This window comes from Apodemus sylvaticus, chromosome 1 (genome assembly GCF_947179515.1).
Source record: "Apodemus sylvaticus chromosome 1, mApoSyl1.1, whole genome shotgun sequence".
NCBI lineage: Eukaryota > Metazoa > Chordata > Mammalia > Rodentia > Muridae > Apodemus > Apodemus sylvaticus.
The window spans coordinates 178,836,638-178,851,104 of record NC_067472.1 but is presented as its reverse complement, the minus strand read 5'-3'; the positions used below and the strand labels follow the sequence as shown (position 1 = coordinate 178,851,104).

Below are 14,467 nucleotides of genomic sequence, written 5' to 3'. Positions count from 1 at the left end.
ATATGTAATAAGATTACGGATAGATTCTATTAATGGAGGATGCAAAGTACATGTGATCCCTTTCACAGGGGTGAGTTCTAGTCACAGAGAGACAAATCCCAGGATTAGGGCCAAAATTATGCTCAGGATATTGGGGGCGGGAGGGGATTGAGGTAGAAGCCAGCTCCTAATAGAATAGCAAAGGATCACTAGGTTGTTTGACCAGGTTACTTAGAAGTAAACAGGCCTGAGTGGGTGACAATCCTGCTTTCTCCAGTGCTTACTCTAAGCTGTGCAACTAATTGATGGTGCTCTTTGGGGAGGGTCTGGAAACAAGGACATAAGGTAGGGAGAGGAGGGTCCCCAGAGGTCTGTTATGTCTATTTCCTGTTTAACTCTCTGCTTCCTTGTCTATCATGACCCGACGGTCTCTGCCACATGCTCCCACCATTATGACGTAAGCAGGTTCACCTAGCTTTTCCTTCTATGGTGGACTGAAATGCTCCGGAACCGTGAGGGGAAAGAAATCTTTTATCCCTTAAGTTGTTGTTGTTGTTGTTGTTGTTGTTGTTGTTGTTGTTTTCTGCCAGGCACTTGTGGTCACAGCACAAAAAAGCGTCTCATGTGCTTACTCTGTGTACCCCACACCAGCCTTTTTTTGTACCCCCTCTGTGTAGGTGGAGTCCCCTCACTTCTCTCTGTAGCTTTTTATGCTCCTCTCTCTAACACAGAGCTCACTCAGCCGTAAAACCCTTCTAAGTATCCCTGGTAGTCCCTGGAGTGCTTTTTCTAGAAACTCACAGAATCCTGATGTGTTTCAAGTCCTATTGCCCAGGAAACGCCATCTGGAATGTTCCCTTCCTGAATGGCCACTGTCTGACCCCTATAACACTGCAGAGATCGATGTAGGGGTGCCGCCTTCTGGATCCCCCAACACAGCACAACTATCCAGTGCCTATGTTAGTTACTTTTACAATCTCCTTGACCTCCAAAGGGGGAATTACTTAAAGTGGCTCACGGACTCTGAGTTCTCAGTCCTTCAGGAAGGGGTGGGCCTGAGGGGCGGGGCGGGCAGAGTAGTTCACATCATGGTGGCCAGGCAGCTGAGAAAAGGGAAATGGTATTCTAGAGCTTGGGTGGTTTTCTCCTTCCTCCTTTTATTCCACCCAGGACCCTAGCCTAGGAGATGGGGATGCACACATTCAGGGTGGACCTTCCTTCCCCAGTTGATCTTCTATGGCAACACTCTCCTGCCTCACCACCCAGGTGATTCTAAGTCCATCTAGGTGAGCAATGAATCATTATGGTGTCCAAATAGATTTGGGACCACGAAGCCTTTTGCTCACTACGCTTGGGGGTTGAGGTCAGGTGAAGAACATACTTTGTCCCACGTGCTGCAGAGACCTGCCCCTGCCAGACTGGATCCATTGCAAAATAGCCCTTTGCATCATCTGCCCCCGGAACCTCTCTGGGACAATATATTTTAGGGTTTCTTCTTTCTGACTTGGGTCATATGTGATTTTGAAATTATCCCCTTCCCCATAGAGCGGCTAGATGTCACTCATAAATCGGGAGCTCACTTAACTGGTCTCTACAGGAGTTATCTATGGCTCTGAGACTGCTGTGGGGTTGGCTGGAAGATAAGTACCTTAAGATGGCCTCGCTCTTGTGTCTGATAACCATGTGCATTACCCTCCGTCAGGTTAGCTAGAACATCTTCCCATGATTGATTGGCAGGGCTTCCAGGAATGGCAAGAGACTAGACCTGATGGGTGAGCACACACCTTCTAAGGCTTCTGCTTTTGGGAGGATTTCATTATTTAAAGCAAATCCCCTATTCTCTGCTTTCCAGAGTCTGGAACTGGTAAAAAAATAGATGCCATATTGGGAAGAGAGGACCCAGGAAACCAATGCAAGGGCATGGCTACAGCCAAGAAAAACTGTGATGTAAACTTTGGAATCTATTTCATGACTGTAACCCTCTTAGAAATCTTATAAAGCCACCTTGGAGACACTCCCTCCCCAAATACAAAACCGTGCTTATATAAGTAGTATCCTGTAGACTGACGCTTCAGGCTGGGATAGAAAGAGGTGTGGTGCAGAAGGAACTCCCTCATTATCCCCGGATTCCTTCAGCATCTCTGGCTAGACGGACATCCCACAGGCTTGGGATGGTTGTGTAGCTCTCAGGCCCATGTAGCCATTGGAGGAGCTATGAACTGGCCGCTTTGGTTCAAGATGGTAGACTGGCCCCTTCAAGCAAGGTTGCTCCGTATGTGGACTGAACTGGAAGGGTGACTTGCCCACTGACTTGATACAACCTACAATTACCTGAGAAGGGAGTATCAGCGAAGGGCTGTCTAGATCAGGTTAGCCTGTGGAAGTATTTTCATTAAGTCAGTTGCTGTGCAAAGACTCAGCCCACTGTGGGTGGCACCATTCCCTAGGCGAGAGGCCCCGGAGTGTATCAGAGTGGAGAAATCACGCTGACTGCAAGCGGGCCATCATAGGCATTCATTCCTCTTTGTTCTTGACTGCAGATGTGACTTGACTGAATGTTGTAAGTTCTTGTCTTGTAGCTGCTTGTATTCTACTACTAATTGGATCCCCCCAAACTGTTTGCACGAGAGGGTCTGCACGTATCTTCTGGGAACCCGCCCCTACTTAAGTTTGATTGGTAAATAAAGATGCCGGCAGCTAATAACTGGGGAGGAGAGACATAGGCGGGGCTTTTAGGTTTCCCTGGGCTTGAACCCACCAAGGAGGAGGTTGCCGCCATGCCCTAGGAGTGTGTGCAGGAGAGGAGAGAAGATAGCTGCCATGGAAGGGTAAGAACGTGCGGAAGGGAGAACCAGAGTAAAGAGGCCAAGAGAATGCAGCCCAGAAGGCTGCTAAACTGGGTCAAGAGCAGCCAAGATGGAACACAGAAAGTAGTAACACCTCTGAGTTATCCGTGGGAGGGAGACTCTGACAGCATGGGGGTTAGGCAGTTGCCCAGCTATTGTGCTGTTTAAGGCATATTAAAATATAAAGGCTGTGTGCTTGCCTTTTATTTGGGAACATAAACCACTGAGGTAAGAACAACCCTGTGATGGGATTATTGAAATAATACTACACTGTCTCCTTGACTTATACACAATGGTGGACTGTAACCTGAAATCGAGAGTTGAAATAAACCCCTTTCTCTTTGAAGCCGCCTTCATCAAGGTATTATACCACACAGGAGAACATCTGCACTCACACCTTGAGGATATGGTGCTAGCTCCTTCTTGCTGTCCCCCCCACTTCTCAAATGACCATTTACATAATAATGACCTCACCGTAGACTGACATAGGGATTGAACTGCAGGATCTTCTGGGTCCAGCCAATATGATCTCATTGATCCTCTGAGCTAGAGGCTGCCATTTTCATTTTGCCTATGAGGAAATGGAGACTCAGAGGTTGGGTACTTTCCCTAATGTTATACAGTGAGTAAACAGCGAAGCCAGGGGTACAGGGTTTTACGTTCATGTTCGTGATAGCTAATTTTGGGGGGTTAACTCGACTACATCTAGAATTAACTAAAACCCATGTGACTGGGCATAACTGAGAGGGATTTTTTTTTCTCGCTTTAACTATTTGAAGTAGGAAAAATCTAGGCCTTTTGAGGTAGAAAGATCCATCTTAAATCTGGGTCACACCTCTTTCTGGTGGCGGCCTATATAAAGGAAGAAGGACGTCTTTGCTCTTGGCTTGTTTGTCCTTACCCCTGAGACACTGGCATTGGAGCCTATTTCTTGGGGATTCTGACATACACTGAAGACCGGATGAGATATCCAGCCTTGCAGATTGAACAGTTGCTGGATTCTTGAATTTTACAAGCTATTGTTAGACTAACTGAGACAAAGTCTATAATAAATCTAATAAAATAATAATTCTATCTATATTAAATATATGCTTAATATATATTTATATATAATATAATACATAAATAACAATTGAAATGCATATAATATATATTTAACAAATATATTTATATATTATTATTAATATTATATATATCAATATATATATATGCTATATACCCAATAAAGATATATTTTTATTATTTATAAATAATATTATATAGATTAATATATTTATATAAATGTATATTTATATGTGAAATATATTTCATATATTAATATATAAATATATTTGCATATGAATCACTATATACCCAATAAATGCCATGTATATGTATGTGTATGTATATGTATTTGTGTATATATTCATATTCATTCTATCAGTTCTGTTCCTCTAGAAACCCTAATACAGTGTTCCTCTTTACTGTCCATGTTCTTTCATAATATTTAATGTCACACTAAGGAAAATACCTCATTTGTATAATTTTAAACTATCTCCCAAGAGCCCAGGTATTCAAAACTTTGTCTTACCCTAGGACGTTTCCTTCATAGACTTCTTGGATTCAAAAGGGGAGCATGAAGACCAGATGTTCCCTGCCTGGACTCAAGACAGGCTTGCCAATTTTGTAGTACACACCTTCTCTCTCGCTACAGTTTCAAGTGGGCATTTGTGACTGGGGAATCGTTGTCTAGTGGTTACGTAGAGGCAGAGCCTCAGAAGAACTTCAGAGCCAATTAAGAGCCAAGCATGTATCGCCACACATAAACTGAAGTTAAAAACTATACCAAACTGTGAATCAAGAATCTCATGCTTAGCTGAAATGAAAATAGCTGAGGTTGGGACTTTGCAACTGCAACATTTAGTTAAGATTATGGGTAAAGGTTCTTCAGTATTTTATGTGGAGGGATGCTTGTGCCCTAAACTGATCCATCACTATGCGGTTGGGCTTTGTGTATATCTGCCAACATCTTATTTGGAGACTAGAACATAGTGAAGTGCTATAACAGTTCAAATTTGAAATGTCCCCAGCAGGCTTTCATATGCCGAGTCCCCAGCTGGGGGCTCGTATGGTGAGGGCATCTAGACACAAGGATTCGAGGGTCTGCCTGGGGACATAGGCTGTTAGGGTGGGCCCTTTCCGGTGTTGTGTCTCCAGCCTCTTCCTTCTCCTCCCCCTCTTCCTCCTCTTCTTCCTTTTGTTGGTTGTTTGTTTGAGACAGGGTTTCTCTGTGTAGCCCTGGCTGTCCTGGAACTCACTCTGCAGACCAGGCTGGCCTCAAACTCAGAAATCCGCCTGCCTCTGCTTCCTGAGTGCTGGCATTAAAGGCGTGCGCCACCACCAGTGGCCTCTTCCTCTGTTTTTCTGTATTTCACATCCACCATGAGCTGAAGAAGGTTCCCGCCATATTCTGCTGCTAATATGTTCTGCCCAAGTACATGAAGTCAAGCCACTAGGGACCGAATCCTTTAAAACCATGGGACATTTTGTTTTCTCTTTAATTTTTTTCTGTATGTTTAGTCACAGCAACAAGAAAGCTAACAAACAGATGTCATGTGCTCCCCTCACCTCCATCCTCACCAGTGGCTAAATGGGAGGTGACAGACAGGGTGTTTGCAAGCTTCTCCAAGAACTCTGGCCATGAAGAGAGTGAAACCAGGATGCAGTGTTAGTGCAAGGTCACACCCAGGGGCAGAGGTGGGGGCAACTGTCTTGGCAGCGGTAACAGCAGCTGTGGTCCCCAAGAGTATGGCCTATGGACAGACACACTTGGTTATCATCCTTCCCAGGTCCTGTCTGTTTGCTTGCTTTTCCTTTCTTTTTTCCCTTCATTTGTATTTTGTGTGTGTGTGTGTGTGTGTGTGTGTGCACGCGCACGTGTGCATGCATGTGTGTATTGTGTGTGATGTGTACAAAGGCCAGAGGTCAATATTGGGCAGCCTCCCTGATCACTCCCTATGTATCTTTGGAGAAATGGTCTTTGAACCCTGAGCTTATCAATTCCCCTAGGCAGGCCAGGCAATGAATGACCTATTGGACTCTATCAGTCTTGACCTTCCCACTCAACACTGGGGTTATAGCTATATTACATACCTAGCTTTTACCTGGGTACTAGGGATCTGAATGTAGGTCCTAGTTCTTACATAGCAAGTGTTACCAACTGAGCTATCTCCCCAACCCCTCCCCATCTGTTTCTTAAGCCTGCCTTAGTTCTGTGCTATGTGATGTGCCCCTGCCCCTCCTGAGTGCAAGAGCAAATTGAAGGCCTGTTTGCTGCTGAAAACTCTGATGAATGTGAGGCCTTGAGATAAGCAAAGATACAGCTATATGGGCAAGTAGTCAGGAGGACTTGGTGGTCAAACAGGGAAGCCACAGAAGAGATGGGACATTGAATTGAGGGGTCATGGAAGGGAAAGATGACAGAAGGCAGAGATCATGGAAGGCAGAGGTTATGGAAGCAGAGGTCATGAAAAAAGAGGTCATGGAAGGAAGAGGTCATGAAAGGAAAATGTCATGGGAAGGAGAGGTCATGGAAGTAAAAGGTCACAGAAGGGAGAAGTCAAGGAAGGCCGAGGTTATGGAAGGGGGAGGTCACGGAAGGGAGATGCCATGGCCGAAAGGCATCATGGAAGAGAGACTTTGTGGAGTAGAATAGGTCCTTAAAGACAGAGGTCGCAGGGAGGAGAGACAAGCCCTGACGAGGAAGAGTGGATGGTGTTAAGGGGGCATCAACTCCAGCAGGAAGAGGAGGCACAGGTATCGCCTCTCCATCTTCATTATCACCATTGTTTACCCAGAGTCTGGCTTTGTAGCTGTGGTGGTTTGAGCAAGAATGGTCCCATAGGCTCACATATTTGAATGTTTAGTCATCAGGGAGTGGAATTTTTGGAAAGGATTAGAAGGATTAGGAGGTATGGCCTTGTTGGAGGAAGTGCATCACTGGGTGTGCGCTTTGGGGTTTCAAAAGCTCTGTCTCTCTCTGTCTGTCTCTCTGTCTCTCTGTCTCTGTCTCTCACTGTCTCTCTCTGTCTCTCTTTCTGTCTCTCTCACTGTCTCTGTCTGTCTCTCTGTCTCTGTCTCTGTCTCTCTCTGTCTCTCTCTCTCTCTCTCTGCTGCCTACAGATAGGGTACACAACTTTCAACTACCTCTCCAGCATCATGTCTGCCTGTGGGCCAGCACATTCCCTGCCATGGTGATAATGGACCAAGTCTCTATTAAGCAAGGCCACCACTGGATGCTTTCTTTTTATAAGAGTGGCCTTGACCATGGTGTCTCTTCACAGCAACAGAATACTGACTAAGACAGTAGATCAGGTTTGCCTTGAATCTGTGATCCTCCTGCCTCAGCCTCCTAAGTGCTGGGATTACAGGTGTGCCTCACCATACCTGAGTCATAGATGACCCAGTCTTGATATTGGCACAGATGAAGGAATAAATGACGGCTGAGTACACAGTATATAGGGGTTTTCCCACAGGACTACCTTAATGGGAGTCCTCGGATGGCACACCTTCTGAATACCATCAGAGACCCTCTTACTGTCCAACAAAGACGTTGGTAACTTGGGTCTAGGCAGAAAGAGAGCACATCCTCCAGGAGTTTCTCTCCAGTCCCCCCTACAGAACCTTCCTACCCCAGAACTTAGCAGTCTTAACTTTTAAAATTAGGAATTACATTAGTTTTTATCGTGATCTTAAAATAGGATAATGGAGTTACGCCAACGAATAGCCCAGCACAACATGGGCAATGCAATAAAGGGGGGAAGAAATAAAAAGTGGACCTCCAGTCCCTCCACACTGATTCAGCTCATTTTAAGAAATAAAAGTAATTATCACCTGTGCAACCCAGTCGGCCAGCTCTGTACATGGGGAGGAAAACAATTTCAGAACTTTATTTCCTATATTGAATGTCGATAATTGGATGTATTTATAAGTCTCGCTGGAAGAAAGCAGCTTGTGATTTCAAGACGAGAAAACAGTCTTCCAAACACTGAAAAACAATATATTCCCCATTTTCACACACACACAAAGAGCTTGTTTCTCCGAGGTGTTGAAGGGGCTGCCGGAGTGATTTGCTTTTCTGAAGCCACCGTTCCATTTCTCATCTGGAATTGCCTCGTAGACCCTGGCAAAGCACCCAGCAGGGACCACTTCATCTGACGCAGTGATGGGGGCTTCCCGGGGAAGGCCCCTCGGCTGCTCCCTACCTCTTTTCTTCAGGAAGATGGATGTCCAGATGAGCTCGGCTGGGGAAGGAGGGCAAGAGGATGGGGATGTGATGAAGGGCCTTCCTGGGGCAGATGGTGTGGCCCTGGAGAACATTGCAGGCCACACTGGCCTTAGAAATAGGGACGCTAAGGTAAGGCCAGCCATTATCACAATAGCCTGCTAGTGCCATGACAGGACAACTGCCTAGGTGTGTGCTGTGGTTTGAAGGAGAAACACTCTGTCTAGGCACATGTCTGGCCACGTTGCCTCTAGAAAATGGTGCTGTTTGGAGAGATGGCTGAACCTTTGGACTGTGGCCTAGTTCACAGAAGCAGGTCTCTGGGGGGAATGTTTGAAGGTGGTGCCTACTTCTGCTTCTGGCCTGAGATTTCTGTTTCCTGACCCACTAATATGTTAGCTATAGCCCCGTGCTCCTGCTGCTATAGATGGAGCCATGCAATCCCTTCTGTGGTGAACTACGGCCCCTTGTTCTAGTTTTGTTTCTGATGCTGTGATGAGTACTCTGGCAGGAAGCAGCTTAGTGGAGAAAGGGGCTTATTTCTGTTACTGTTTCTAGGTTGCAATCCACAGCTTTGGGGAAGTCAAGGCAGGGACATCACACAGCTAGTGACATCACACAGCTAGTGACATCTCATTCACAGTAAAGGGCAAAGGGCATGAATGCACGCATGCTCACTTGCTCGTCTGCCTGCGCTCAGTTCTCTATCTCATGTAGGTCAGGACCCCCTGCCTAGGGGATGGAACCACCTACAGTGGGCTGGGCCTTCCCACACCAATAAACTTAATTCAGACAATCCCTTCCTCTGAGGCCTAACTCAACTTAAAGTCCCTCCCTGAGACTCTCCATGTGATTCTGGGTGTGTCAAATTGACAACTCAAGAGAACCATCACAGCCTCTGGAAACATGATCCCCAATTAACTGTTCCTTTTTGAAGTTGCTTCTGTCAGGTTTGGGGCCACAGGGACTGGTAAAGTAACTCATATATCATGTCCTGTCTGGTGCATGCCTTCCTGTCCCACCTGGCAGAAGTGAGTGTGGAATATATCCTCCTGCCCCCTACCTGGCCGCACATGCTCCATATTGACATGAGTCAATAGGAGTCAGAGACCCAGTGGTCAGCAATGTCCACTGAGGTATAGGGGAGCGGTGTGTGGTGGCTTAGGCAGGGGGGGCGGGCAGGGCAAGGCCGGCTGGTCTAACACAGTGACACAGGGAGAAGGGAGGGTCGTGGCTGGGATGGAGCTCTTGCAGGGATAGCTAGGCAGGGTATTTCTGGAGAGTAATACTGCTTTAGAACCTGGGCCAATGAAGCAGGTACCTCTCTGCCACCTGTATGGCCTACATGAGGCCAGACCTTGTCTCCGAGGACCCGTGACCTTAGAGGTGAGGCACAGTGTACGGCGTGAGCGCACTGCCTGGCTCACTTCCTCAGCTGATTTACACACTCCCACGCTGACTCTCTAAAATCAATCTTTCCCCAATTGCCTCCTGGCTCCCAGCAGCATCTAGGTCTGCCCTGCTTGAGTAACTCAAAAAAAAAAAATCTCCCACACCCTGAGCAGCTTCTCCTGGAGTCTCTGCCAGAGCCTCTGATGGGCAGGAGCAGGGGAGGAAGAGCCTCTGCCTCAGCCTTTGATGGGGACTTGTGATATATGGCAGGGGCAAGATGGAGTCTGACAGGGAGCAGTGAGGGTTGTGGTCGGGCTTGCTAGGAAGGGTCTTGAGCAAGAGTAGGGGAGGGGCCGTTCTGCTGGAGCCTCTGATGGGGAGGGGTGGGGAGAGGCAGCAGGCGTCTGACAGAAAACCACGGTCAGCACAGACCCTGCCTCGAGGCGAGGCCCGCGGTGCAGATGGGCCTGGGTGGGCAGGAGCTGTGGGCAGTGCTTCCTTGTAACAGCTACAGAAAGAGTGCTCCGTTCAGTGGCAGGGTGTTCCCTGCCTCTCTTTTGTAAATATTTAGGATAATTACTTCTTTTACACATTAATAAGCATTAAGCTGGCAGTTGGCTTAATTTTGACATATTTTATGTCAGAAGAAGTGGGGCTGTGATTAGCTGGGGGCAGGTTTTCCTACGATGAACTGACACGGATAGCTCTCTGCTCCTCCTCTGCTGTTTTTAAAAAGTGTCCCGTAATAGGGAGTCGAGACTCTTTCGCTGAAGATGGAGCTAATGCAATGTGTGTGTGTGTGTGTGTGTGTGTCCTTTCTCTGTAGGACTCTCCCCTATCACGGGGCTCAACTCTGCCATTCCTCACCTCTTCCTCCCCTCCCTCCTCCACCCTGTCCCTGCTTCTCTTTTTTTTAGCTCCTCCATTCTACACTTGGGGATGTTTAGACTAGATCCTATTAGATTTAACTCCCCAACTTATATCCAAGGCCCAGAAGGTCTTGCTTATCTCTCAGCCAGAGACTTTCTCCCCAGACTCTCTTTGCTGAATGCCGAAGGCTTTTATTACTCCAGTTGTCCCAGCTCTTCGGCCTCCTTAGCCCTCCTCCCCAAGGTTTCTTTATTTCTGTGTGTTCTTCCAGCGCGTGGATTGCTACATACACTTAAGGTCAGGGGCTAACCTAGAATCAATCGATCTCCTGTTTCAGGACACTTCTTCGCAAGAGGGAAAGCCTTCTGGGTTGCTGCTCAAGTTCCTTCTAGTTCCTTGCGGGAACCTGAGGTGCCTAATCCGCTCCAGGGCTCCTTCACTTAAGGGTGTACAGTCCGGAACCGGAGTAGGAGGGAACGAACGAAGCCACCCCGCCCACTAAAAAACCCCGCCCTTGGCCCCGCCCCGCCCGCCTTAGAGGAACCCTGGCAGGTTCAGCTGACGCTGCACTCCACGTGACGCTAGCGCCGAGTGAACATGGCGTCCATCGCGCGGTGAGTGCTGAGCTTGTCCCTTGTCCTGCCTGCGGCCCGCGTAGAGGTGACCTGCCTCGGTGTTCCTAGTTGAACAGTGGGTGACATCCCCCGCACTCTGACTGGACTTGCTGTGTGGCCGCGGGCCGCGCGCGTCTTCTCCGGGGCATCGGAATCGAGAGCCGGGCCGGGCAAGTGGTACCTGCAGAGCAGAGCCCCTTGCACGCTCGCGGCTGCCCAGTGGCCCTGGGGGCGGGTGTGTGTGTGTGTGTGTGTGTGCCCCAGAGCCCTGGATGTGGCGGCTTCACCTTGTGTGGCCGAAGTGGGAGCTTCATAAATCTGTTCACTGCCACGCCCCTCCGATGGGGTGGCCAGCGTGGCGTGGGCGTTAGGTTCCCAGGCTCTTCCCCAAAAGTGAGGGAAAGTGTGAGTAGTATTTGAAGTGGCCGTAGAATATCCAGCACTTTCCTGATTCTTTCCTCGCCCAAATGTCAGCTCCTCCAAGACACCTTCTCTTAATCATCAACTCTGATCTCTCTAGCTCCACTGTATTGCTCGGCTTAGGCTTGCCATAATTCTGTATGATTAAAGGGTCAGTGGTCCTGTTGGGAGGAAGTTTGGACAGTGTTGTGGAAGCACAGTTGATCAAAGGTTAAGAGATAGACTGAGAGAGTAGGGTGCATCCCTGAGCTAGTAGGTGTGGTGCTAGTGACTTCTCCAGACTTTGTCCTGGGGGAGCAAGAAGGATTGTCATCTGGAGTCTGCTTTTTAAGAAATTTAGACAGCTTCTTACTACGAAGCGCAGACTGGCCTGGGACTCTGACTCCTCCTGCTACGCTCTTTAGAGTGCCGACATTACAGGCCCAATAGCACTACACCATGCTTGAGATCCATTCTGTTTTGTTTTGCTTTGTTTCAAGACAGGGTTTCTCTGTGTAGCCCTGGCTGTCCCGAAACTCACTCTGTAGTAGAGACTGGTTTCGAATTTAGAGATCCACCTACCTCTGCCTACCAAGTGCTGGGATTAAAGGTGTGTGTTACCACCGCTTGGCTTCTTAAAGATCCCGACAGCATGAACTGTGGTTTCAGTGGGAGAGGGGGTGGACCTGGTGGTAGAGGTGTTGGGAAGGGTAGGGCTAGAAGAAGGCAGTTCTCCACAGACTGAGTTAGGAACTGAGACGAGTATGGTAAAACTAGTGGAGCAAATGAATCTCTCTGTATAAAACGAGGGCAGTGGAAACAGTGCCATTCTAGTTGGCTTCCAAGGTTGGGAGAGTTTTGAACCTAGCAATCGCTTAGTGACTGCCTGCAGTTTTCTAGGAGCAACACTGGACAGTTAAAACTGATGGACAGGTGGGATCTGTCACCTAATTCTGTGCCATCTAACTCTCATATAACTTTGATCTTCGTCTGTGCCAACAAGAGGCATGAGCTCTAGGATCATGGGAGGATCTTTGCACTTAGTGATCTTCGGGTGAACTTTAAACACTGAGACACACTTAAAGTGGAGAACTGTGCAGACAAAGTCCTGGTAGCTCTCCAGGAGGCCAGGACCAGAACTGTGAGCCCAGCCTTTGACCCTCCATTAAGCACAGTGAGCAAAAAGTGTGGGCAGGTATCTGTCTGTAGGGTATCATCTATCTGTCTATCTGGGCTGGCCAGGTGGTCACAGGCAATTCCTGTGTTTGGGTTTGAGACTCCAGGCTGGCTCAAGGCTTGCTTCTTTCTGGAAGATTTCCAGTCTGGAATAGGAACTAGTCAGATTCTCAAAGGAAGCCTCTTATAGCCAAACTGATTCTCTGAGGTCATCACACAAGGTGAAAAGTGACACAACCTGGGCAGTGGTGGCGTACGCCTTTAATCCCAGCATTTAGGAGGCAGAGGCAGGTAGATTTCTGAGTTCGAGGCCAGCCTGGTCTACAGAGTGAGTTCCAGGACAGCCAGGGCTACACAGAGAAACCCTGTCTTTAAAAAAACAAACAAAAACAAACAAACAAACAACCCCAAAAAAACCAAACAAAAAAAGTGACACAAATCTTGGTGTGTGGGGGGGAATATTTATTAAGAAAGCTGACAGATATGGGAGTGTTCAACAGTTGTCCAGGGCCTCCTTGGGAAGAGCCATCTCAGAAATGTTGAGCCTGAGTTGAGTCCTGTAAGGCCTTAATGGGACAAGATTGAAGTATATTCCATAGAAGGCATGGCTCCCTGATGCTGCATTCCTGTGACAGATAGGCATGTCACTTGTCTCCCGTTTTGGGGACGTGCCAAGGTTGTAACCCAGGCCTCGCTATGCCAAGCCAAGTGTTCTGCCACCAAACTTTATTCCCAGTCTTTTTTAAAAATTAATTAATTATTTTTTTCAGGGATGCCCTATGTAGGTCTCGAACTCACGATCCTTCTGTATAAGCCCTCCGGGGTAATGGGATTACTGGCTTACATCCCCATGTCCAACTAAGAGTGTCTGATATACTGAGCCTCAACTCATAGCCAGTGGCTTCCAAGGAATCTGAGTTGGTTTCCAACAGAATCCTAGTAAAACATGGGAGCAGTAGGCTCCTGAGAATCTCAGATGTACCTCATATGAATGGAGAAGCATCTGAAATCTGTGCACGGGTGGGAGGCAGCCCCCGCTTTCTCCTTGAGCCATGCGTTGAGTTTTCTATGTACAGAGGCTGGAAGCTCTAGGCTATAGCCGGACCTGCCTGCATCTGTTGCCCTCTGTCCTCCGTGTCCTGCAGCTTGCTCCGCTGATGGCCCTGGGATGCTCTTGGCTTAAAAGATTGATTAAAAGATTGTTCACAGATTTGCAGGTCCATCCCAGATGGCTCCTCCTCCCGTAAACAGGCCTCCCATTGAATCTGCTCAACCCCCCCAGAGAACCCCAATTTGTGTTAGTAGCACACATCTTCGCATCTCCCCATCTTGACTAGCTGAGGGCTTGGTTTCTGTCATTCCTTTCCTGGCATCCCTGGAGCCCAGGGAGCTATGTGGTCTGTATCCCTGGGGCCACCAACCCGGTGTGAAACGGTGCTATTCAAATGAAAGAGGTGTTTGCCATATGAATTATCCCAGAATGCTGTTCTGCGGTCTTGGGAGACAGCAAAGGGGAGGTGTTGGGGATAGGAAGGGGCCCAGAATTCCAAAGAGTAGGATGAAGAACTGATTCTCATTCTTCTTCTGAGCGGCACTCCAGGAGCCACTGCACACCACCAAGGAGCATCCCACAAGCTACCCTGGGTGTGTGTCTCTTGAGCTACCTGCCGTGCTGGGATAAGCATTCCGGACACAAAATGTTGTCGGGGTCAAAAGCTGTCACACCCTTATGTGAACCTTGTGCTTCTGAGCAGAGTCCTTGTGCTCGCACCAGAAAACAGGTGACTCTGTGGAAGCCGGCCCAGGTGCCCTTTGGCCTCTCTGGTTCTTCTCTAGGCTTGGTCCTCTCTCTCCTCAGTCCTTTGTCCCTAGATGTGTGTGCTTGTTCTCCAGTCCTTGTCAGGAGAGAGGAGAGCGGCTATGTGGCA

At 48.1% G+C, this 14,467-nt stretch overlaps 1 protein-coding gene across 1 annotated transcript in view; it reads left to right on the top strand.

Annotated features, from left to right (window-relative positions):
• Positions 1–10,895: 10,895 nt before the first annotated feature.
• The window catches only part of Pepd (peptidase D), a 137,352-nt gene continuing 133,780 nt past the window's right edge, over positions 10,896–14,467 (top strand). The window contains exon 1 of the mRNA XM_052165583.1: positions 10,896–10,964. Within this exon, the coding sequence (XP_052021543.1) occupies positions 10,948–10,964 (17 nt within the window). The 5' untranslated portion in view covers positions 10,896–10,947. The remainder of the gene's footprint in view (positions 10,965–14,467) is intronic.